Genomic DNA, 27,421 nt, shown 5'->3' on the forward strand with positions numbered 1-27,421 from the left:
TAATTGAGTAATGGGAAAATACACACAGATTAACTTTATAGACTGTGGTGGCTTAGTTCAATATAAAGCAATAAAGTCTGTGTATTTTCAGGAAAGTGTTGATTACATTCAAATGACTCAATCAAAGGTAAAGGTCTGTCTCAAAATATTGGTGAATGGGAATGATGCCAGTTAACCAATCTGGGGATGGTTTGCAACAGTGGGGGAGGGTGTTTGATCCTGCTGCTGTTGCTGCTGCTGAAGATGATAATAATGTTGCTATAAATCATTTTTAAGGGCTTCCCTGATGGCTCAGACAGTAAAGAACCTGCCTGAAATCCAGGAGACTGACCCAGATTCAATCCCTGGATTGGGAAGATCCCCTGAAGAAGGAAATAGCAAGCCACACCAGTATTCTTGCCTGGAGAGTTCCATGGACAAAGAAGTCTGGTGGGCTATAGTCCGTGGGGTTGCAAGAGCTGGACACCACTGAGCGAATAAATTATTTAGATGGCTGCAAATGGGCACAACTGTGTTTGAATCTAGGTCCACTTGACTTCAAGACCTATCGTTCCAACACTATTCAGTTCACCTATAACATATGTTTCTATAGTCTAATTCTTTTCATGTCTCTTTGATGATGTATCTGAATTACCAGGTCCACATTAGGGTTCTGGTTTATTTTCATTAGGAATACATTTGGCTTTTGATTTACAGAATAGAAACCAACAGAAATTTCCTAGTACTATACTATCAAGTTGATCAATAGCTTTGACTTAGAAAAAAACGCATTTGTAAGTACTTAGATGTATTCTATAATCATTCTTAAGTACCATAAAAGTAAAAGATATCATGAAAGTAGGATACTAGAGCAATATTAAAGCACTTGATCATTTAGTGCAAAAATAAACCAATATTCTTTTATCATTAAATAACAGAGTGAATTACAAACTTTGGAACTTTGGAATAGCATCTGAAAGAAAATTATCTACCAGGACTGACTTTGAACTAGTATACTTTTTAAGGAAAATCTGTACATATTTGGACTAGCTTGCATTGTAAAGTCTCAGAAATAAAATTGCTAGTTTCCTTGAAAAATATATGGGCAAAACTGGGTTTGAATACAGATCCACTTGACTTCAAGACCTATTCTTAAACCAACACTATTCAATTCACCTATAACATGTGTTTCTATAGTCTTCAGGAAAATTTTCCAGGTATAATGATATCTGGTATAATGAAAAAGAACAGTGTACTTTTATGAAAATAATCAATGACCTCATGTCCTTTTGTTCATCACTATTCACAGTAATGATTTTGTCTTATTCCTATGAAATGACACTGTGTTCTGACCCCAGCATTTATGTCTGAATGCTATGAGTAATTTGACTTCTACATACTAAGGACCCATCTTTAGGCAGCATTCATTCAGGAATGTTCAGAGGGATTTAAGTTCTTATATGGAGGCTGAGCAGGGATAACTGTGCCCTCATTATTGACTGGGATGATCTGTGCCACCCACCAAGAGGCAAAGGAGCCCCCGAGCTGGCATCATAGACTGGCTGTCAGCTCAGAGAAACCATTCAGAAAAGGGGTTGAGATGGATTCTCGTTTATCTAAGTTCAGGGATTATAAAGAACATAATAAACAACTTGGGGTATTTTCCGTGAGCATTTCAAAGCAGCCTATTAATACAGTAGAAAGGATAAATGTCAACAACTTAAATTATGTAATTTGGCTATAATTGAAAAGTGAAATCATTTGGCATTTATGAATACTGCTAATCCTACCACAGAGAGAAAGAAATGCACAGACCACTCAGGGTAGTTTATGCAGAAAGAATGGTACATATGACCCCATTTCAAAGTAAATTCAGGCTAAATTCTGGTGCATAAAATTAATATGCACCATATTTTTATTCTTGTGTTTAGAATATATCTCTTAAAAAAAACTAACAATTCTTGTGTTTAGAATATATCTCTTAAAAAAAAACTAACATTCCTCAATATTTTCCCACCACTCTGTGTGTCCTATCTTCTGAATTATATACGAACTCTGAATAGAATAATTTAAAAATAACCTAGCAATTTACTGGATTAAAATTATTCCATGGAAAATCTTTCAGGCTCCAGTCTTAAAATCCTCATATTAACTGAGCTAAAATGTAGTCCTATAGTTGTACAGCTGGCCTTGATGCTTAAAATCAAGCCTACAAAAATAACATAACACAGAATTCTTGGACAAAATTGAGGAGAGGCGTTGACCCTGCTCCTCTTCAGAATGGAATGCCCGATAGTCAAAAGAATTCAAGCAGAACTATAAGATTATGGGCACAAAGTCATGTTGGTGCCCATGAATGAGCAATCAAACATCTTAAAATCCTCATTCAAAACTTAAATGACCCAATCTGCTGTCATGTTGGAAATAAAGACTACTCTGATCTATTAAAAAAAAGAGAGAGAGATCTGATAATTGAAAGTAATTCAAGGGAAATTAAGAGACCATAGCTACAAAATCATGATGTTGCCCTCTGACCTATGAGAAAAACAAATCCACTGCTATATACGAGTTGTTGTTGTTTATTGCTAAGTCATGTTGGACTTTTGTGACCCCGTGGACCGTAGCCTGCCAGGCTCCTCTGTCCAGGGGATTTCCCAGGCAAGAATACTGGAGTGGGTTCCTTCTCCAGGGATCTTCCCAATGCAGGGACTGAACTCAGGTCTCCCACATTGCAGGCAGATTCTTTATCATCTGAGCCACCAAGTAAGCCTTTATGTTGCCTTTTATATAAAAACTTCAGCAAGAACTGACCTTAAGGAAATATAGCTCCACACCACCTGCTGAATATCCTTCTGACACTCAAATGCATAGATAGTTCTTTGCCCTGTTCTTTATCTGCTGAGGTTCAAGGTAGCCTGTGTTTTATGGTCAGTTTTCATAGTCTTGGCCCTAGTATAATTCCAATTTAAAAGAATACTTGAAATACTGTCTCTCCTAGTAGCAAGTAAACACTCCAGGAATTTGATGCTTTCCAGAATAATCTGTGCTTGTTATGTAAGTACCATCAAAGGCACTTTTTCAGAACAGAACAAAAGAGATTAGATTCTCCTTAGTTCTAACTGTCTAAAGAGAGTTCTCAGCTGTAGACTTGTTAATGGCTTTAGCACAAATAATGGAAATCAAATCACGCATTTTTATTAGTCACCAAAGAAGCCTTGGGTTTCGGGTTCTTCTGCAGAGTTCAATCACTGTGACTCTTCTTTTAACAACTTGGAAAATGTCTTTCCTGATTAGGAAGTTAGTCATTTCACATTTTGACATCTAAAACAATGCGAAGTTAAAAAGAAAACCCTCACAAATTACATTTATAAGTAACAGGATCAGGATACATTACTTTAAAGATGACAAGCTCAAGGATTTGTGGCAACTTTCTTTGTTCCCAATAATCCTATTCTACTTTTTTGAGTGTCAGATACTTTGTAAATATCGGCATTTGAATTCAAACAACAAATGCTGATAATTAGTTCCTTAAACTTGGTATCAAAACATTATTATAGTAGCAGGTTTCATATTTTGAGAACCAACCTTCCTTCAGTTTGATGTTTTCTGTAGCAATTATTACTATCCCAGTTCAAACACTGTCTTTGTGATTCAGTTTTAAAACTTAAAAGTTTTTTTTTTTAATTTATTTATTTGCAGGGTAACTGCTTTGCAGTATTGTGTTGGTTTCCACCAAACATCAACATTAATCAGCCACAGGTTTACCTATGTCCCGTCCCACTTGAGAAACTTAAAACAGCTTTAAACATCAAGTGTTTTGAAAGGAGTGATAAATAAAACTGGGGAAATGTCTTTCCAGTCTTCATTTTTCTGAAGGGTTGTTTATTCCTTCTTGTTTTAGCAGTTGCTTCAGCCTTGGTCACAGACATCCCCTGAGGCTTCTCTTTTCTATTTATTTTGCCCATTTAAGGTTAACATATTAGGAGTTTTGCTACTGAGACATTAAAATAAATATATCTGGGGCTTTCTCAAGGCTCCTGCACTGACCACTGCCTTCTTCCCTGACTTCACTGGCATCCCCTCAATCCAGGCGGTATTAAGGCTACAGAGTAGAGCTCCTTAGCTATGTACCACATTTATTTTTGTATTCAGAAAAAGAAAATAGAACCCTGCCTCTTTATTTATACTAGCTGAAAAACAAGAGTTAAAACTCATCATAATGAAGTGTCCTGCAATCACTATTTAAAGTCAATTGGCGTGAAATTTTACGGTAAAATTCAGTGAAATGTCGTGACTCTCTCGGTCCTGGATGTGGCAGCTGCAGTGTGTTTCAGGGTGGATGGGCAAGAATGTAACACTAAACACAATCAGGTGATACCAAAACACTACGTCATGAGGATGTCATCTGTGTTGTTTTCCGTGTATAGCTCTAAAAAATAACTTGGGGTGAACATCAGTACCATCATTTTATCATGCTATATATTCACTGCTGTGTAGTATTCACTGAGTACCAGAATCTGGGAGAAGAAAATGGCAACCCACTCCAGTATTCTTGCCAGGAGAATCCCATGGACAGAGGAGCCTGATGGGCTACAGTCCACGGGGTTGCAACAAGTCAGACACAACTGAAGCAACTTAGGACAAGTACCCAGATATTAGTAATTCAATGTAGGCATAAGAAAGATAAAATCCTTCTCTTCTTGGTTCATACGTACGTCTCATATCATTTGAGTGTATTGTTTTCGTGCCCATTTATTTCTCAAATTCTCCCTCTACCCTGGGGAAGAAGGTATCATTTTATTTAGCCAGTATCCACATTTTAAAATTTTTTGTAGGTTTAAATAAACTTTTTTCCAGTTTATTGAGATATAACTGACATACAGTGCCATATAAGTTTAAGGTAAACAGCAAAATGATTTGACCTACATACATCATGAAATGATGACCACAGTAAGTTTAGTGAACATCCATCTCATATAGATACAAAATTACAGACATCGAAAAAAATATATTTTTCAGTGTGCTGAGAACTCTTCAAACTTTCTCTCAACAACTTTCATATTTAATTGCAGCAGTGTTAATTATATTTATCATGTACATTACATACCTAGTACTTACTTATAACTGGAAGTTTGTACTTTTTAGCTGCCTTCATCCAATACCCCCTACCCCTACCAGTAGCAACCTCAAATCTGATCTCTTTTTCTATGAGTTTGTTTGTTTGTTGAGGTATAATTGACTTACAATATAGTATGTTAGCTTCTATTACACAACATAGTGATTTGAGATTTCTATACATTTCAAAATAATCACTACATTAAGTCTAGCTAGGAATCTATCCCCATACAAAGATACTACATACTTATTGACTATATCCCCCACACTATACGTTTCCATACACATGACACCTTTATTTCGCTGCTTGGAAGTCTGTCCCTCTTAATGTCCCTCACCTATTTCTCTGTTCTGCTCACCCTCTCCCCTTTGGCAACTTCCTATCTGTTCTCTGTATCTGTGACTCTGTTTCGTTATGTTTGTTCATTTGCTTTGGTTTTTTATTTAATTTTCTTTTTTTTGGCCTTGCCATGTGGGCTTGCAGGATCTTAGTTCCCTGACCAGGGATTAGCCCTATGCCTTCAGCAGTGAAAGTGTGGAGTCCTAACCACTGGACCACCAGAGAATTCCCTATCTTGTTTTTTCAGTGTCACATATAAGTGAAATCATACACTACTTGTCTTTCTCTGCCTGACGTATTTACTTACATCCTCTAGGTCCACCCACATTGTCACAAATGGCAAGATTTCATTCTTTTTATGGCTGAGTGATATTCCATTGCACATATAAGCCACATCTTCTTTATTAATCTGTGGATGGGTGCTTGGGTGGCTTCCATATCTTGGCTGTTGTAAACAACACTGCAGCAAACATAGGGGTGCATATGTCTTTACTAATTAGTATTTTTGTTTTCTTTGGATAGGAGTGAAATTGCTGGAACTTATGGTGGTTCTATTTTTAATTTTCTGAGGAATCTCCATACTCTTCTCCACAGTGGCTGCAACAATTTATAGTCTCACCAGTAGTGAACAAGGTGCCCTTTTCTTGATATCCTTGCCAACACTTGTTACTTGTTGTCTTTTTGACAACAGCCATTCTGACAGGTGGGAGGTGATATCTCACTGTGGTTTTGATTTGCATTTTCTGGAGGATTAGTGACGGTGTGTGTCTTTTCCTGTGCCTGTTGGCCATCTGTATGTCTTGTAGGGGGAAAAGACTTTTCAAATCCTCTGCCCATTGTTACATGGGTTGTTTGATATTTTGATGCTGAGTTGTATGAGTTCTTCTTAGGTGGTCCCTTCGTTTTGTTGACAGTTTCTTTTGCTATGCAAAAGCTTTTTAGTTTGATGTAGTCCCACTTGTTTATTTTTGCTTTTGTTTTCCTCCCCTGAGGAGACATATCCAAAAATAATATTACTAAGGCCAATGTCAAAGCGCGTACTGCCTCTGTTTTCTGCTAGAAGTTTTATGGTTTCAAGTTGTATATTTACTCCTTTAATCCATTTTGAATCTATTGTTGTGCATGATGTGAGAAAGTAGTCCAGTCTGATTCTTTCGATGTAGCTGTCCAGTCTTCCCAATTGGACATTTTAATTTTATTATTATTTACTGATCGATGAGGTGTTTTGTTTTGTTTTGTTTTACCTATCAGATATTAGTGTGCTAATGCACATGGAAACTGAATCTGTGGCATAAGGGAAGTTCATATTCATTGACAACAGGCCCTACTCAGGAGCTAAGGCAAAGTGACCAGGGTTAAACAACTGTGAGAGAGCTCCTCCTCTTAGAAGAATTGGTTCCTGAAAAGCCTATCCTTTCGCTTTAGTTACAGGGTATAGAGACATAAGAAACTCTAAAAGTGGGCACAGAGAATATGCCAGGGAAAGAACTAAGTCATGTTACACATCAAGAAATACTATAAATATTTTGAAACTTGTTTTCTACAACAAGCACCATTTTTCCAACCATTTCCAATAAATTAATCTCAACTGTCATACAGCAAGCACTCCATTGGGGAAAACCACCACATCTGATACAGAAACGGAACTGGGTTTAGTAGTCATCATTTATTTATTGCATTTTAGTAAAAATAGATGAATCTCACCTTTGAATACTTGCTCCAAATACATATTAAATACATTAAATATTCCCTGGTAATAAGTTAACTCAATAATAAATTGAATATAACAAATTAAATAATGTAAAGTAATAATCTCAAATAGAATAAATTAAATAATGCAATAAATTGAATAATGTAAAGTAATGATTTCAAAGTATCAGAGTGTTTTTTAAAATTCTGGAAGAGGGCACATAACCACCAATGATCCTTTCTGGCTTAAAGAACAAAAACTGTTACTATAAATGTTTGTGAAAGCAATTTAATTTTTAACCATGAAAACCCTACTCCATTTTCATCCATTAATGGTCACCATTAAACAAAAACATGAGTCTATGATAATAAGACCAATAATAATTGAAGTTTAACTTGAATTATAAATTCTGCCCACTTTATTACACTCTCATTTAAATAAGACTAATGATAATGTGATATTAGCTCAATCACAGGTACACCAAAACCAAAGAAAAACACTTTCTTGATATTTTGCTCCCCACACTAGTGAACAAATTAATACATCATTTTCTTTCTACAGGAAAACTGAAGACTTAAATAACAAACCCTCCAAGGTCAAAATGAACACAGGTATGCTGTCTCTGTTAGTTTTAAACTCTTCAGCTTCACTGCCTAAAAATCATCTTAGCCCTAAATCATTAGTTTAGCACCTGGCTGATCCTAAATGTGACACTGAGTTTCTGAGATAGTCAAATTCATTATTTGATTTCTTTGTTTTTGTACTTCAATCTTACAGCTATCAAAAGTAGAATTTTCTGTTTTGCTGTCTGTTCTTATTCCTTTTTTTCTATAATTATATCATGACATTAACCCCTATAAACCCTAGGAAAAGGCAGTATATCATTCGATGCATACATTTGAAAACTCTCACTTAAAATAGGCTAAATTCATAGGCTGGTTGCTCTAGTGAAAGAACATTTAAAATTCTCCATTCTATAAACATTTTATGTTGACAGCGAGCGTAGACAGAGTGCCAAAACTTCACAGGAAGTCAGCTTAATTAATCAATAGACACAATACACTTAGAGTCTTAAGTATTATATTTTTAGATGTGAGAATAGTATCTCCAAATAGCTTAACATTGGTGCTCTGAACCCCATATTGTATACAGATTAATTGTAAAAAAAATTTTGTAATACTTGCTAGGCACATATGATTTTTTCCCCATGATATAATTATTTCAGCTTACATTTTCACCTTCTCCTTCTCCTGAGATTCTTATATTCAGTATTGAATCATTCTGGAAAGCAAGTTGAAATTTTGTAACGTGTATTTAGAAAATACCACTTCCTACCCATAAGTGATCACTCCAGAGCAAAGGAGAAAGCATAGTGGAAGATATTTTTTCTCGCATCAAGCCAGTTGCTTTTTTGCTGTCTCTTGTTATCAAAATGCCTTGAGGGAGGATTAACAACCACTGGTGAGAACCAATACCTAATCCCTAGATCAAGTGTAGAGACGTGCGCTCTGAACGTGATTCTGCGGCTGCCTCTTAGCAGAAACCAGCTGGAACCGACCTCTGAGAGTTTGAGGTCAGCTGGCCCCTGGGGATGCAGTCAGCTCATAGGTGTGCAGTGTGCAGGCAGGATGAGGACATTGGAGACAGTCAACAAGTACAGCGAAGGCTTAGAAATCAACAGAAATTGTAATCCTGGAAATGAAACAAATAAAGTCATTTGGACAATCGGAGATGTGAGAATTATACATGGGAAATGAAAGGAGAAATCTTATTAGGCAAAGGAGATTGAAAAAAGCAAATAGAACAGAGAGCCCATCACTGAGCTTGTCTAAGTCATACTGTGAAACTGCAAAATCACCCCAGTGGGACATGCACACGAGGACGTTATATTCACTGATTGTTCTGCAGCGACTTCTTGCAGACTTCAGTTGAACATAATTTCCCAAATCCTTCATCTTGTGGAGTCTGATTTTCCTACTTATTATAACCTTATTATGCTGCTGCATCTAAGTCACTTCAGTCGTGTCCGACTCTGCTTGACCCCATAGATGGAAGCCCACCAGGCTCCCCCGTCCCTGGGATTCTCCAGGCAAGAACACTGGAGTGGGTTGCCATTTCCTTCTCCAATGTGTGAAAGTGAAGTGAAAGCGAAGTCACTCAGTCGAGTCCGACCCTTAGCGACCCCACGGACTGCAGCCTACCACGCTCCTCCATCCATGGGATTTTCTAGGCAATAGTACTGGAGTGGCTTGCCATTGCCTTCTCCGAACCTTTTTATGACAGAGGTATAATATATGATTATACTATGTATTGGAGACGGCAATGGCAACCCACTCCAGTACTCTTGCCTGGAAAATCCCATGGACAGAGGAGCCTGGTAGGCTGCAGTCCGTGGGGTCGCGAAGAGTCGGACACAACTGAGCAACTTCACTTTCACTTTTCACTTTCATGCATTGGAGAAGGAAATGGCAATCCACTCCACTGTTCTTACCTGGAGAATCCCAGGGACGGCGGAGCCTGGTGGGCTGCCGTCTGTGGGGTCACCCCGAGTCAGATACGACTGAAGCGACTTAGCAGCAGCAGCATACTATGTATATCATATTTGTTACAATGCATTTAATAATTAACCTTCCTACTCATAGAATTCAACCCCCAATAACAAAGTAGGCAAATAGAAATTTGTAAATTTGTTTAATTCTCCCGGGTACTTGAATAAAGTTACTGCTCTAGTAGCATGAATATAACCCTCGAAAGCATCCTCTCATTAAAAGGAGTGAGCTGGGCTCTATACGGGATGTTAATTTGCAGATATTTTAATTATATGAGTGAATTTCCACATCTATATATGTATGTAGATATGTTATTCAAACATATACATACAAAATTAATTAGAAGTGACTGGAACCCTTTGTTTAAAATGCCAAAGTAATACTACAATGTTGCTATAAAAACATACCACTTTTGAAAATATATATATAACTGTAAGAGCTTCCCAGGTGGTGCTAGTGGTAAAGAACCCACCTGCCAGTGCAGAAAACATAGAGACAAGCTGTGACCCCTGGGTCAGGAAGATCCCCTGGAGGAGGGCATGGCACCCCACTCCAGTATTCTTGCCTGGAGAATCCCATGGACAGAGGAGCCTGGCGGGCTGCAGTCCATAGAGTCACAAAGAGTTGGATACAACTGAAGTGATTTAGCACATGCACACACAGAACTACATGCACATACACACACACACACATAGCTTTTCAACACTGTAGGAAGTTGAAGAAAGTGTTGTCACTGTATCTCAAAACAAAATAGAAATTAGTTCCCAAATATCCAGTAAATAAAACAGGTCTCCATTATCTACCTATCAATCATTAAAGAGAGATATTACTATTTCAATGTTCATTTGTCAGTCACTAAAGTTTTTCCAAAAAAAAAAAAGATTCTTTCAAAGCAGCTCTTTGTTTTTAGCCCAATACATAATAAACCTGTCAAGGGAACTGTGACACATTTCTCATACTAAAGTATCTAAATAATGTATAAAATATACAAAACATGCTGTATTCGTACTCTTAGAATTTTTGGTGCACTATTTTAGAAGGAAAATCTTTGCTGGGGAGGAGAGAGAGAAAGACATTAAATGCTCCATTGTACATGGTTTACTCCTGTGAGTGTTTTCCAGCAGTAGAAGCAGCTCCTGAGGGTCTTGCCACTGCCTGGAAGTGTAAGCAGGTCATGAGTGAGTGTGAAGGTGAGGGCAGCATTAGTGTTCTTCTGGAGGACCTAAATATGTAAGATAGCATCCTCATTTTGAGATCTAAAAGAATATCTTCAAGAAATTGCAGCAAGTATCAACACATAAGTAAGAAGAAACAGGATATAATAGATTTCTTCATTCCAGCACTTTCACCAATGCCTCAACTTTTCAAATTAAGCCCTTTATTAAACTGTTAATAAGAAAATTTCTCCAATCATTTTACCGAGTTCTTAGAGTTACGTAGAATACAAAAATTATTTAACCCAGAGGTTCCCACACTTTCTTGGTTGACGGGGCCAAGAGAGCTCAGTAATTTTTCACACACCCTCAAGCCAAAAGAAATACCTGATAGTTGTACTTAGTAAGCAGTTAGGTGCAGACAATTTAGTTAAGTGCTCATGTTCTATCAACTCAGAAGCAAATTGAACAAAATCATATACTTCCCCAGCATCTCCAAATAGCCGAGATTATTTTAGAGCTTCCCTGGTGGCTCAGATGGTAAAGAGTCTGCCTGCAATGCAAGAGACCCGGGTTCGATCCCTGGGTTGGGAAGATCTCCTGGAGGAGGAAATGGCAACCCACTCAAGTATTCTTGCCTGAAGAATCCCATGGACAGAAGAACCTGGTGAGCCCCAGTTCATGGACTTGCAGCACATCGGACACAACTGAGCGACTAACACTTCACTTTATTTCATATACTTCAGTTGAAAAAAATAATCATTTATCCAATTCCCTATAACCACAGTTACTTGTTACTGGGATGCCTGTGTGTACTGGGTGCTATAAAATTTCTCAGACTCAGAGTTAGATTGTATTTTACTTCTCTCAATTACTGGCCCGGATTACTTTCACAGGGCACTTGCGCTCCATGTAACAATCACCAAAAACCCACCTAAAGGAAGATAACAGGATCTCTGATGTTGAAACTGGGAACTGCCTCAGGCTAGCGGTGGATGCAGTGTCTGTCTGATAGACATCACTGTGTTTTCCTCAAAAATGTGAACTATGTTCCCAAACCCTTGTGAATCCACTGTGATGGGTGCTTAATACAGAGTTTTGGAAACCAAAGGTTTAACCAGCGACCTTGGATCTCCTCCTTCTGAATTTTTCCCTTTGCATCTCTGCTTGTTCTTCAGATGTTCAGAATTAAAAGAACTAGAAAATGTAATCTCTAGTAAATGAGAGCTTTCCATTCACACTGTCAACACCCTGGAATACTTAACCCTTTGAGACATTGATAGCTGCTATATATTGCGTATTCAATAATATTACCTCTAGTTTATCAGAAATATTCATCCCCCATGGCTATTTTCAGTTTGCAGAGTTTAAAATCCTGTTGGTGCCTCTCCTTGAAGATACATTTGGTTGTATGTTTTTACCATTTATGTCTTTCTATATTTGGTCTTTGGTTTATTTTATTTACTTTTTTTGTTGTCCCATTTCTCTGTTTTAATTATTATCTGCATTACAAAATTGCTATTTTAAGTATATATTTAAAAACACATTTTGACATGAGAATCATCCTGTCAATTTAAAGGTCTGCTCAGCTTACTACTTGTGATTTTACCAACAATTAATTCAAATCATACTTTCAGCACTCAATTCCCTCATGTCCAGTAAACGAAGTGGATACACTCCTTAAGAAATAAAGGAAAGCAATGTGCGAGACTAGCATGTGGCAAAATATAATAACTATAATGTTGGTGGTTATGGAATTTATCTTTTTGTTATAGCTTTCAAAAAGAATTAAATTTAAGTTCTTTTGGTTCCAGGGGAATGAGCAAAACTATTTATTGCACATTCCAGCTACAAAGGAATGTGGGAATGGAATTGGAATCTGTTCCTAAATAGAACATTAACCTTCCAATTTTAGAAGTCTTGTTACGCTAAGCTTCTCAAATCATATTAAAATAGCTGATGCATTTTCACTTCTTCTGCTTCGTGTTGTGATTTGCATTAAGTGTAAATACATAAATCATATACTTCTTGTTCAGAAGTACAAACACTAATTTTTAAAACATGGTCATTTCAGTACTGTATATATCAATATTGTTTTATCTCAGTTAGGCAAAATTTCCCGTAATTAATAATAACTACGGGAAGACACAGAATGTTTTTATGAATCTTACATATCAAAAGTATTATGCCTATAACAGGTAACACCTTTTACTTTAAGAGGTCCTTTGACCTATCTTCAGTAATCATAATAGCTCGAATACAGTAAAACCTAAAACAATGGATATGAAAGTATGTTATACCATAGCTCTTAATCCTGAAATACAGGATATTCATAACTTTAAAAGCTAGTTACACTGCTTGTAAATTTAATAGTTGAATTCAAATGGTATAAACAAAGTTCAGTTCTATACAAGGTGTTCCTCAAAGAAAAACCTTATAAAACATTAAGTATAAAATCTGATTTTTTTTAAACTAAATCATTAGCATCTATTTCTAAGACATAACCCTGGCGTCTTCCTTCTGTTTTGTTTCGGTTGAGTTTGGGGTGGGTGTATTTTGCAGACGTGTTCCACGGTTACTAGTGCTGCTGTTCATCTCTCACACAGATGTCTGTCACATGTCACTGAAATGCATGACACTGCATGTGCTTTCTCCTTTGCTGTGGCCTCTGCTATGTCATTTTTTTTGCTTCCAGATAGCGGTGGGTGTGCTCGCAAACGTGCCGCCATGTCTGTTACATTAACATCTGTGAAGAGAGTTCAGAGTTCTCCAAACCTGTTGGCTGCAGGTATAAATAATATGACTAACTCACAGAATGTCACATTTGAATGGCTTTCTCTGACCTTTCTCTCTTTCCAGAATTATCCTGTTTGGATGATCAAAGTGGCTGTAAATACCTTTCTAATGCCCCACAAGTTCTTATTTTTCTTGTCTCAAGAATAGCTTCTATCCCTTATGACTGTTTTGCTCTAAAAATAAAAATAAAAAAATGTCAAAGAGAACTGATATCTTGTAGAAAATATTTTAAAAACCTAATTAAAAACAACAGTCACTTGCCAAAAATGTGTTAAGTAGCTACAAGTGTTAACAACTAAGTTTTTGTACTGCATGAACTAAAGTAACATAATATTTAATTAAGATAATTCATGGGTACTTTTCTTGTTTTTTACCTAAAAACTGTTGAGGGTGAAGGCACAGAGTGTCAGAAGTGGGATTTGCAGGAACTTGAATCTTTACTAATTTGCTTCTTTGTCAAAGGTTGCAAATAAAATGATAGAATATTAACTTTGAAAGAGACTTTAAATCTTCCTTTAATCCAATCAACAAAGAGCTTTCTAATATATATTTTTAAACATCTTGAAAGTGAAAATCGCTCAGTCGTGTCCGACTCTTTGCGACCCCATAGACTATACAGTCCATGGAATTCTCCTGGCCAGAATACTGGAGTGAGTAGCCTTTCCCTTCTCCAGGGGATCTTCCCAATCCAGGGATCGAACCCAGGTCTCCCGCCTTGCGGGCAGATTCTTTACCAGCTGAGCCACAAGGAAAACCCTTTAAAACATCTTGGTCCAATTAAAATTAACATGAACTCGGAAGTATAAATATACTTTAGAAAGTAACTGGGAGTGTGATATTTCAGCATCCACTGAAGTGTGTCTTTTTATAATAATTAATCTCTCATGACTTCAACTCTAGTCTCTCTAGACCCTGAAAGGTACCCATAGGTACTGGTTAGTTGGTTGGTCAATTTTATTTTTCCTTGGTTAGTTGGGGTTTCCTTTGGTCTTTTAAATAATATTCATGGGTTTTGGAACAGAAGTGGGAAAGGGATGAAGGATATTTAAATAATTCTAATTCTCACTGCGCGTATTAGTGTCTTTTATACACATGCACTTATTAGTCAATTATTCAGATGTCCTTGACTTTGAAGACACTTGACCCTAACCTATCCAGTTTTGTTGAGGAAAAATCAAGCTTCCATGTGGAGAATCCCACTCCTGCCCACCACCTTCAATCCATAAATGGATTTCAATGTCTAAGTTTAAATACAAAGCCAGGTGGTTCCATAATATATTACCTTTATTTTAAAGTGTAAATTGCATTGCAATGGATGTAATGATCTCATTTTGGTTTGAAAAAAATTATCTTTATATATGTATTTGTATATGTTTGTTTATATATATAGAACATGTTCATGTGAGCATAGAAAATGTTAGAAAAACAATCATTTCCCCAACTCATAAGGATTTGTCAGAATTAAATGAGGATAAATGAAGAAAATAAATGGACAGGTTTATCATAGTACTGACAAAGACAGTAGCCATCAGTTAGTTAACTTGAATTTAGTTAATACATTTAATTCTTGCAGGGCACTTAAACCCTCTAAAGAAAGGGGCTGTAAGAATTAAAATCAACATAACTTTAAAGAAAAGTATCTAATATAGCATATCATAAAGAAATTTAAGTAAAACCCAAGAGTAGAGACTATGAGGTAGGGGGTACTGCAAACACAGCTACATAAGCATCATAGTGTTAGAATCATAAGGGTGGAAAGGACCGCTAAGGACATTAGGTCCAGTCCCCGACCCCAAGCCAGGAAAGCCTGACAACTTCTCTGATGTATCCGCTACCTTCTGTAGCACACAGGGAGTGCTTGTTGTAAGAGGGAAGAGCAGTTAAAGTTTTTAGTTCTCAAAGACTATTTTCACGCACAGAACAGCCAGGCAACATTAAATCCGTCCCATTCACTCATTCTTAAATTTTCAAAGAAGCAATGACCACCCACTAAAAAATACTAAAAATTAAAGGCTCTGATCCCTAAAATTCTAGCTGTTTTTTTTTTTTTCACAAGTGAATGGTCATGAAGAGTGTTCAAGATATTAGACAAAAGGTATTTTCTCAAAGCATCTGCCAAGTTATTTACCTGGCCAATTCTTAAAAAAGTAACCAAAAAGCTCTATTCTCTTCACTTGACATGTGTCTAGGATGCTTATTACCCACTCACATCACACCTGCCCTCCCTTTCCTAAGCTTTCCAGGCAGGGGTGAAATAAAAACAGGGCTATGGTGAACAGTGTCCATGTGGGATGCTCTATGACTTTCAGTTCTTCCAAAGAACTATAAGGTTAGTAAAGTAGCAAATTGGCACTCACCGTTTTATATATCTAAAATTAGATTTATGTGAAAGAAACTGAAATATTTGTACACCTGAGGATTCTTAAAGGACCACCCACTTAAAAGTAAATCTGAATCATTAACGTCCAGGACCTGGACAGAAGATTAGGCTGAACGACCTCTAAGATCCTTTCCAAAATTAAGGCTTTATGATTCCAGGTGAAGTTGGCCCTGTGGTATCATAGAGCCAAGCAATACCAACTGATTACCTAAAACTGTGCGTAATTTATAGGAGATCCTTGAAAGTATAATTCCAAATAAAACCGAGAGTAAATATGTCATCGGGCTGCTTTCCAGCTATACTATCAACAGCAGTTTTTTAGTACTGAAATGCTTACTGCAAGACAGTGGAATACTTGAAACAGCTTTTTCATTGTTGAATATAAAATCACTCTTAAATGGCAATAAGAAGAAAATTCAAAGTCTAGAGAATGATTTGAAAATATCACATAATATGGCAGTGTATTTTACACTTTCTTAAAGTAAAGAAGAATTAAAGCTACAAAAAATTGATGGCATTGAAAGCTAATCATTGTTGGGAGAACCATTCATTGTTGACCAAACTTTTGATCCTTCAAACTGATATTTAAAAACTCATATATTCACCTTAAGCAATAATAAGAAAAAATTGAATTCTTGCAATAATACTGAGGGGAAAAATCAGTGTTTGATATATGTTTTAATTATATATCATATTTAATTAGTTCTAGTCTAATTGAAGTAAAAACAAATGCACAAATTTCCATTAGTATATTTTATATACCCAGAGTTTTAGAACTGAGATAATGTTTGCCCAAAAAACAAAATGTACGTGGTTTTTTGCCAAGTGATCTTTACTGCATTGTTCACTTTACCAGAGAACTAATTTTGACATTTCTTTTTCTTTTAGGGCGTGATTCTCAGTCACCAGACTCAGGTACCAAAAAACTATTCTGAATAACTACTACATTTGTTGTGAGTTTTTTCTTTTTTCCTTTTTTATTTTATTTTATTTTTTTATTGGAGGCTAATTATTTTACAATATTATATTGGTTGGTTTTGCCATACACTGACATGAATCCGCCCCGGGTGTACGTGAGTTCCCCTTCCTGAACCCCCCTCCCACTTCCCTCCTCCCCTTATCCTCCCTCTGGGTCATCCCCGCACACCAGCCCCGAGCATCCTGTAACATGCATCGACCCTGAATTGGCGATTCGTTTCACATATGATAATATACGTTTCAATGCCATTCTCCCAAATCATCCCACCCTCACCCTCTGTTGTGAGTTTTTTTAAAAACATACTCATAACCACTTTGTTACTCTTACAGTAAACTTAAATTGCATACACAGTTATGCTTTTTTAATGTCTAAAAATAAAATTTCAATTTTGGAAGTAAAAATAAATTTTATTTTAAAAATATGTTAAAAGTGAATGTAGATATTTTTGTATCCGATTTGTTTTCTCTTAATAAAAGCTTGGAGATGTTACAATGATCGAAATCAAGAGACACTGAATGGAGATGCCACATGTTCCTCTCTTGCAGCAAAAGGTTTTAGAAGCGTTCGACCAAATCTACAAGAAAAAAAATCACCAACTCAGGTAATCCTGCACACTGCTGTCCACTGGGTTATTTTAAACCACTGCTCCAGAGTCTCTTTTCTAGTAACATGCATATTTTGATATGTTTTATTCTTAATATGTTGCTTTTATATTTGTATTGACTTGTATTTACAACATTGAAGATAAGTCTTAAGTTCAAAACAGGTTATTGATTTTTCTTTTTTCCTGATTCACCTGATAAAAGCACATCAGTTTCTGGTATAATTTTTAGGATATTTTCTAATTCTTAAAAAAACAGTTGATGATTTGGATTTCAAAGTTAGGAGGCCAGCAATATATTATTTACTGAATAGATATGAGTTATGCGACTGCTCGTTACATTAACTAAAGAAATTCAGTGCTGGAGATAGTAGTAAAATTGTCACAGGCATGAAACGTGTTACCAAAACAATGTGAATAAATACTGTATATATATCTCAAGGTCTAAAAATATACCAAGAGAAAATATTTTCACTTTTAACCTAATTTCCCAGAAAGTAGATGGAGGCAAACTTGATAATGTATTCTCTATAAAACTATTTTCCCCCAGAAAACTATTGACAATAAATTAAAATGCCTTCTAAATGAAATAAACATGATCATTCAATCTGGCCAACAAAATGTATAGCATAATAAGAAGGTGTGACATTGCTTTACTTTCTTTAGGGGTAGAGTTAACACTGGTTTCTTTAATGATTAACTTTGACTTTCTCTCTGTTTTTCCTTCAACATTATTTCTTTCTCCGGATGCTTTTGGTAACCCAGGCACCCCTTCCACCACCCAGAAAAGAGAGCTTTGGTAGCTCCTTGATAACCAGTCATACAAAGGGTGACATTTTAGACCAATTAGTAACTAACACACAAATTCAGTCCTGTACAGAGTTCTTTACTAACAGAACACCTCTCCAGGGAACTATGTATTCTAATGATGATTCTAGCCAGACAATTGTATATTCTGAAGAATCTAACACAACCGTGTCATATACACAAAAAATCACTAATCCACTACCACCACCTTCCAGCGCAGGTCCCCCACCAAAAGCTGACATGAGTACCCCATTTCTCCAAGAGGACTACACCCAAGATTCTCAAACTCGGAGAATTTCCACATTGAAACTAATCCATAACCAGGATCCAGGAAGCAGCATCACCTTTAGTCCTCCACAGTTTCCCAAATGTGTTGAAGTACCATCATTTCTCAAAAGGCCGTGCTCACCACCCGCTAACCCAGTGCCTGAGAAACACACAGCATCTCTCTCCATCCAGATAGCCCCCCTTTCGGGACACGATCCTGAAAGCCACAGACAGCCACCTGAGCTTTCTCCAGAGACTGCAAAGATACCTCTCCAGCCAGAGAGACAAGGACCTGCAGCTGCTGCGGCCTCTCAGTCCTCAGACTGCCGAGTGGTACCTTACACCTTCCAATCTCTTCTTACAGCCTTCTGTAGAGACCCTAACTCCTTTGGTTTGGGCTTCTTATATAACCCAATGCTTTGTTAGTTTGCAATCAGGAAAGGAGAAAGAAACCATCTTCCTATTTAAAACGCCACCAAATTCATCAGTAAATTTCTAGGGATCTTTTAATCTAAAAAATCTATAGATCTTTTACCCAGAAATAATGTTTTATAAGTGTCTTCCTTCTAGGTATTTATTAGAAATCATTGATGATTGGTTAACAATTAAAACTGAAAAGTACTTCTAAGTTTTAAAGAAATATTGTTCATGCCAGATTTCTGAGTACTTAGATTTTACTTTATTTACATGGGTAAAATCTCTTAAAATAATTGTCCATTATAATTCACTTTGGTAAGAGACAGTTATCTTAATTTTAGCAGAGTTTATTTTCTGGTAGTTCAAACTTCATTTTCATTGAAACTCAATAAATTTCTATGTTTTTACGTTTATTATTTCAGAAAGTATATTAATAAATCTTTAATACGCAGACTATTCATAAGTAAATCTATATTTCCTTATATGTTAAATTCTCCCATAGTGTCATTCTGCTGACATTTATGAATCTAGTTAGAAGAGAAATGTGTTCCTCTTCTTGGCTTTTTCACAAAATATTGTAATGTGAAGAGCATAAGCTTTAAGGCTAAACTGTAGATTCCAATCCAAAGTCCATCACTGGCTATGTGATAAGGCAACCATCCCAACTTCTCTGTGAGTCTGAACAAAGAAATGAGAGTATTAATTAACCCTTAATACTTAGGCTATGATAAGAGTAGGAAGTTAGTAGAGGTAAATTACTTAGGATTCAACAAGCTCTGCTTAAATGGTAGCCATTTATAAGGACATGCTAACAACTGCTGCAGTAGTGGGAGTCCAGAAAACACTCATACTTGAGTAAATAATTTGAAGAATGGTATCTACTGTAGCTGTACTATTAAAAATCATCCAAGATATATCCATGAAGCAATGTATTTTTTATCTTTATAGAAAGTCTTCAACAGACATCTGATTGACATCAACACCCTTCCCACACACACCTACCCATAAAGCAGAAACCTTAAGCTTAGATGATTAAAAAGACAAGTGGGTGTTCCTACTCAAATACCTCTTTCATCAGTGCAAATTCTTTGAATTAAGGCAATATCTTCTGAGAGCCCCTATGAAGTAATAATAAAAACAGTAAAAATGTCAATAGCAGCTAACAAATACCAAGAGTTCACATGCAGGTACTGTTCCAAACCACTCACATTTATTAACTACTTCCACAGTCCCACAAGGTATGGAGCAAAATCAAGCCAACACACCACAGACGGGGATGGGCTAGTGTCAGGGAGCAGACTTCTTTGTGTCCAAGAACGTGTCCCTGGGAGCAGATGTAGAAGTCAGAGCAGACACCACCACGTTCACAACTCTGTTCACTCATCTGACACAGTCTGGCTTTTTAAAATTGTTTTATTATGCTTAGAAACTTAACTTGAGAACTTTCTTCCCTATGGTTTTGTCACCATCCAGGCTGACCAGAGACAGTTGGTTTCATTATACAGTCCCCAGGGAATCAGCATGATCCACAAATCAGGATTTGAGATGCTGTCACTTTGATTCATTCAGGGCTTCCGAGGTGGCGCTACTGGTAAAGAACCCGCTTGCCAGTGCAGGAGTCATAAGAGATGCCAGTTTGATCCCTGGGTCGGGAGGATCCCCTGGAGAAGGGCATGGCAACCCACTCCAGTATTCTTGCCTGGAGAATCTCATGGACAGAGGAGCTCCCCTGGAGAAGGGCATGGCAACCCACTCCAGTATTCTTGCCTGGAGAATCTCATGGACAGAGGAGCCTGGTGGGCTATAGTCCATGGCGTCACAAAGAGTTGGACGTAACTGAAGCAACTTAGCATGCGCTTTGATTCATTCAACAAATATTTCTTGGGTGTGTGTCATCTATTCTAGCCACAGAGTTGGATTTGAAACCGATGGCAAAGGGAACAAATATTAATAAAAACTTAGATAAGTAGATCGCATACATTAGAAGGAGATCATGTCAATAAACTAAACAGCACTGAGCAGGAGTGAGGGGTTAAATAGGGTAGTCAAAGAGCCTTCATGCAGCAGACAGAGCGACTTTGAAGGGGGAAGAATTTTCCTGGCAGAGGGAATATTTAGTGTAAAGGCGTTCAGGCTGAAGCATGCTGGGGCTGCTCAAAGACCATCAGGGAAGCCAGTGGGAGGGAAAGGAATCAAGTGAGGCTCAGAGTAAGAGGAAGTCAAGTCTGAGGTAACAGAGGCCAGGTGGCAGAAGTTCTAAGAAGCCACGGTAAGGATTTCAACTTTTACTCTCAATGAAAATGGGAGTCAGTGGGGGAATTTAAGGCTACGGCTGTCATTATTTGACTTACAGTCTAACAGAATCATTCCGGCAGCTCCGTGGAGAGCAAACTACAGGAGGGCAAGACGGAGAGTAGGCAAGCCAAGCAGGTGGCAATGGCAACAGCTTAAGTGAGAAATGGCGGTGGCGCTGAGCAGGGTGGAAGCAGGGGAGGTGGTGAGAAATCGGATTCTGAACGTATTTTGAAAATACAGTACATAGGGCTTCCTGACAGATTGCATGTGGGAGGTGAGGGAAAGAAAAGAGGCAAGGCTGCCTTCAAAGTTTTCCATGTTTGCAACAGGGAAACGATGGAACTTGCCACCCTCTGTCCCCTGAGACTGGATAACCATGGGTAGAGCAGGTTTGGGGAAAAATCAGAGGTTCCATCTGGGACCTGATAAGTTTGAGGTGGGTTTTAGACATCCATGTGGAGAGGTCCAGGATGCAAATGGATATAGGAGTCTAGAGATCCGGTGAAAGGCCCGGGTTGGAGATATAAGCCATCGGCTTATAGATGCTTTTGCAGCCATGAATGAGATGACCAGAGCATGGCTGCAAAGAGAGGAGCAGGGCCGAGGACTGAGCCCAAGGGTGTCCTGATAGTAAGAGGAGGAACCAACTCAGGAGACTAAAGGCAGTGTCTGCCAAGGGAGGAGGAAATCCAGAAAATGCGGCCTCCTGAAAGCCAAGTGGGGAAAGTACCTTAAGAAGAGATGGTTAACTGTCCAACTGATGCTGCCGGTACATGTGTAAGATGAGATCTGCTGACCTATCGCTGACTTAGAAGTGGGGAAGGGGGCTTTCTCAAGCTCTCTCATGAGCTTGAGAGAGACTGGGAGGAGAAAAGTTGGACAGTCAGCTACTTAAGGGGTTATTAATGTTAGACCTTTCACTGAATGGCTACCCTTCCCTGAGCCTCATCTTACTTCATCTATAAAATCCTTACTTCCTCTATAAAGTGGGGATAATAATGGAGCATTCATCGCATACTATTGCTGGGAGGTTTGAATAAGACACTGCCTTTAAGGAGCTGGGTACAGTGACTGCCATGATAATCCCTCAATATGGAGTAACCGTGGTTATTTTAAATATCCTTTTTCCTGTGCGTCTGATTGGGAAAAGGAAATATATTATTTTCAACAATACATTTTTTGAATGGGTGGATTAAAGTTTGTTTTATAACACTTTGTCAAAAAGTGGTATAAAACTGTTGCAGTTCTGACTTGTTTTAATTGTGTAAGAATATTGAACTGAGATCCACCCACTTAACACATTTTAAAGTATACAATATAGTATCATTGACTACAGGCATGGTTTTGTACAACAGATCTCTAGGCTATCACGTCACCATCTCGCATAACTGAAACTCCTCCTGTGAACAGCAACTCTCATTTCCCTGTCTCCCCCGCTCTTGGCACCTACATTCTACTGTCTGCTTCTATGAGCTTGACTGTTTTAGATCCCTCATAAAAGTGGAGCCATGCAATATTTCTCCTTCTGTGACTGGTTTATTTCATTTAGAATAATGCCTTTGGATATCATCTGTGTTATCTCATGGGACAGGATTTCCTTTTTTTAAGGCTAAATAATCTTCCCTTGCTGTATATACTGCATTTTCTTTATTCATTCATCCACTGATGAGCATCTAGACATGTTTCCACATCTTGCCTATTGTGATATACTTTAAGTCTCATTTGCCATGGAATGGCCTTTCACAGCAGTGACCTTTTGTTTTAAATACCCACATTCCATATTCTTGTAAGAAAGTCTCAGTAAATGCCAAGAGCTATCACTACACATCGTCAATCAGCCAAATATATGCTCTATTATGAAGAATCCTCCTCCTAAGAAAACAGCAGTCCCAAGAAACAAAAATGCTCTATTTAGAGTAAAAAGGAAACTTTAGTGTTCTAGAAGTTTCATTTATATACTTCTGTTTTTATTAAAGTCTGACCATTAGTGTAAGAAGAAAACTATAGCCTACCATTAGGAATTTTCATTCTCTCCATATTTAATAATATAACACATTGCTTTATAAGCTGCATATGTTATAATTTACCTTGCACACATTTATGTATAGAGACAACAATAGATGTATGTTACCCTCTGTCACTATGTGAACAGATACCCTGTTGCTAAAAATGTGTCATTGTTCTCAGTGTCAGACAAGTGCAAGTCTAAGTCAGAAGCTTTGAAAGACAGCAAAATCTACACCTCACACACTTTCTCTGGCATTTTTTACTGCTGTGTCCTTTGCTTCAGGAGAATAAACTCTATGATACATATAATATATAACAAATCTATTATGAAATAAAGTTATCAATCATTTGCCAAAGCTTTATTTTCACAGCTGCTGATGCACAAATGTTAGGGACTCAGAGGGGATTTTGTCTCAGTGTCATATAGAAGAGGGAGAGAACTCATCTCTGTGGCTTCATGGGGTCAAGATGTAAAATGTGAAGGAAGGCTGATAAGGAATAAATGCCAGCAAAGTGGGATGCTAGAAAAGATAGAGAATATGAACTATACTTTCTGGACAAATCCCATCAACACCAGCCCCAGTCACTCATGTGTTCTATTAGGATGGCCAACCAATATTTCATGACTTCTTCTGTGTGAGTTTGTTATGAGATTAGTTGATCAGGTGTTACACTCACAAACTGATACTCACAAAATGTTGGTGACCTCTGACTTACATTCAAGTACTTTAACCTTACATGGTCATGGAAAGACAGAGACACAAAACAACTATGATGATTTTTTGCAGTCATCTATCTGCCACCAACCCAGTAGGGGAAAAAAAATCTGTTCTTGTTTTAAACTAGTTTTTCCTACTTCAGAGTAGTTCAGAGTGAGAAAATACTTCCCTCCACTTTGCATACTTTCAGCTTCCTCCTGTTACATTCTCTTCAGGGAAAAATTTGTATTGTGATTTTTTTTCTCCCCCTGTGTCTAAGAGGGTATTTCATTAACGCAGGCATCATGGTTATATTAAAGAAGCTCCAGCTAGTCTAAGAGAAAAGTTACAGCTTTATCCCAAGATATTTCAAAGTCTGTGTGTGGGTGCCCAATCGACTGCTGAACTTTTCAGTTTTATCCCTGGAAATTGAACTGTGATATGAGTTAACAAGAGGCATTTTACTGTTATCTCCACACACATACACGTGAAAATTGCAAGCATATCAGCTGCTTGAGAGAAATTCAGAAAGTGAGATAGCTCTGTTTTCTGTAGACACTCTCTTTAGAAGAACAATGAATAAGGACCCTTCCTAGATACAATGCTATACAAACAAACTGATCACATTCCCCATAAGTATGGTGGTTTTAGAGATGATATTCTTCAACTTTTGACATGTTTCACATCCAAAGAAAATGGGCAAGCCAGTCCCAAGAGGGGTACACTCATTAAATTTTTCTTTTTATTTTAAAGGAAAAAAAACTTTCTTTACGCAGATGACTCAAATCTTTTTGAATGATTTAATTTTAAAAAATTTTACTTAGCATAAACAGAACTAAAGAAATTTACATTATATGAGAATGTCCTAAATGAAACTGCATTGTTATGAGGCATTTCATTGACATTATCCAACCCAAGACTGTTCTATACTGAATTCCATTCAGACTTGTAGCAAAATTCTAACCTCTTAGATTGTAATTATTATAGTTTCATAATGTTACAGTTTTACTCCCATTAAAATCTAAACTTATGATTAAAAATTCACTAATAAAAAGGATGCAGTCCTTCTAAAACATGTCAAGTTCTGGGTTATTTTAAGGTTTCTATAGGTTAATTCTAAAGATCTTAAATACTATACAAGTATAAAAGTATCATTTAAAATGAGTGTCTTTTTTTAGTTTATCAGTGTTTAATTTTATATTGGCTTATAGTTGATTAACAATGCTGTGTTAGATTCAGGTGCGCAGCAAAGCGATTCAGCTATGCACATATATATCTATTCTTTTTCAAATTGAGATGGACATGCACACACCACTGCATCTAAAACAGATAACCAACAGAGACCTACTGTATATACAGGGAACTCTGCTTAATATTATGTAACAACCTAAACAGCAAAAGAAGGTAAAAATGAGTGTCTTTAAACAACAACAGCACAAGCTTACTACATAAAAATAGAATAGAGAAATCTGACTTTTATTCAGGGTTGGAGTTTCTTAACCTGTCAAAGATATGCTTCGGAGTATTCATGAACTTCTAAAGTTGACATGAAATTTTGTGAATTTGTACATTTTTCCTGAGAAGGATCAATAGCTTTCAGATTTTCAAGGCATCTATGACCAAGAGATGATTTTATATAGTGGGTTTTTAAAAAATTCTTCAATTAAACATCTGAGGAAAAACATTAATTTTAACTTTGTATGAGATCAGCAGTCTACATGAGATCAACAGTTATGAACATGACGACTGGCCAAGAACCACTGAAATCTTTACTAGGCAAGATATTTAAGTTTATACAGTTCTGTTTACTGTATTCCCCATCCTTATATTAATATAATACTTTGGATAACTATGTTACAACTGACACCATACCAAACACTCAAAAAACCTCTCTTCTGGAGGTGGGGGTTTCAAAGTGAGGAGTAAGAAAAAATATTTTGGTTCAGAGTTTCATTTACTGACTTTGAGTGAATACACTTATCATCATATTCGACCTGTGTGGTCAGATAACATAAGGTTAAGACGAATGGTTATCTTTAATGGGCCATCCACCCTTTTCCTTTTACAGACCACCCTTCCCACCATGTTCAGCCTCTTGGGTTGTGTAGCCTTGGAGGTGTTAAACCTTCTCTTTCATCCTCAGTTTCTTTCTCCTTTACCTGAGATTTATAGCCAACAGTAGTTCTAACCAACTAGGAGGTACTCTAACATCATCAATGGCTGGTTTTGTTTGTTTGTTTGTTTTTCCATTTTCACACAAAGATACCACCATTTTCACTGCTCGGATACCTTAAAGTTCAATTCCTTTAGCATCTTATAGTGAAATCAAAATAGAGATTCAATGAGTGGAAAGGAAACAAAATTCCCTTTTCACTTAGTTGTGCTTAGTTTGATCAGTCTCTAGATCTGTAAATCAGCATAACACGAGGCAAACTGATTTATAGTTGGGGGACACTTTCCAAGAAGGAGGCAGTAGGAGAAAATGACTATAACATTTTTCTGGTGAAGGGAAACTAATTCTGCCAACCGATGGATAACCAGGTATTAACTGGCTGTCATCAGTACAAAAACTAAAACTTAGGAGAAAAAAATTCCATTATGCCAACACTCTTAAGCCCCTACCCCAAATGAAAGCTGTGTGAAAACTGGTCTTTCTTATTTCCAAAGAGCACTGGATTCATTTTCTGCATGTTTTCATGCTTTTCCTCTACTGTGTGGTTGGCACCTAATCCTTCTAAATATATTTCCTTAAAGTGCTTGCAAATAAATCTGTGCTTTGCCTTCTCTGTCACATTGCAAAAAAAGAGATGTTTTTATTAATTGGATAATTTATCTCTCTTCTCATTATTTTTTCCTCAAACTCAGCTTGGAAACCAGAACTTAACTGCCAATGTGTTGGAGGTAAATGCTTCACAGACAAATCTGACCAGAAGCCTCTGCTCCACGCCCACCTTCTGGGCTACCTCATAACCCTTTTTCACAAGTCGGTGGCTCCAGTCCAGCCTCACTTACCCTGCCACCACCTGCTGATTTGGGGTCTTCACACCTGCAAAGACCCCCCAACCTTTTCACCCTGTTTTTATAACCCACTTTTCCTGGGGCAAGCACTCCTGCTCCTCCAGGGAGTCCTCCTCAGCCACCCCCGATGAACTGCAGATAGCTGACTCCGACACCACTGACCGTTCTGAAACACCTTCCCCAACCTTGGGTCAGCAGTCTGCCATGACAGATGGCATCACCTTATCCACCCCTGCTATCATGCATGGCATTACTCCTCTTTCCTTTGCTCCATCATTTTTTAAACAGATCTCCAAAAGCCAAAAGGACCAATTTCTTGTCTACCATCT

General features: G+C 37.3%; 2 protein-coding genes across 47 annotated transcripts in view; one reads left to right on the plus strand and one right to left on the minus strand.

Annotated features, from left to right (window-relative positions):
• Positions 1–27,421, minus strand: part of TLR3 (toll like receptor 3) — a 447,684-nt gene that overhangs the window by 313,219 nt on the left and 107,044 nt on the right. The window lies entirely within an intron of this gene.
• SORBS2 (sorbin and SH3 domain containing 2) overlaps positions 1–27,421 on the plus strand; it is a 215,682-nt gene that overhangs the window by 106,969 nt on the left and 81,292 nt on the right. For 9 of the 28 annotated variants that reach the window (XM_088832573.1, XM_088832572.1, XM_088832574.1 and 6 more), the window contains 4 exons: positions 7,686–7,735; positions 13,523–13,615; positions 16,892–16,918; positions 17,459–17,583. In XM_088832573.1, coding sequence (XP_088688699.1) covers positions 7,726–7,735; positions 13,523–13,615; positions 16,892–16,918; positions 17,459–17,583 — 255 coding nt within the window. In that variant the 5' untranslated portion in view covers positions 7,686–7,725. Of the gene's footprint in view, positions 1–7,685; positions 7,736–13,223; positions 13,616–16,891; positions 16,919–17,458; positions 17,584–18,348; positions 18,991–26,939; positions 26,976–27,421 lie in introns of those variants that run through there. The other 19 variants (XM_055416437.2, XM_088832575.1, XM_088832586.1 and 16 more) reach the window with 11 other exon arrangements.

This window comes from Moschus berezovskii, chromosome 26 (assembly GCF_049115385.1).
Source record: "Moschus berezovskii isolate FMDL1 chromosome 26, NW_MosBer_1.0, whole genome shotgun sequence".
Classification (NCBI taxonomy): Eukaryota; Metazoa; Chordata; class Mammalia; order Artiodactyla; family Moschidae; genus Moschus; species Moschus berezovskii.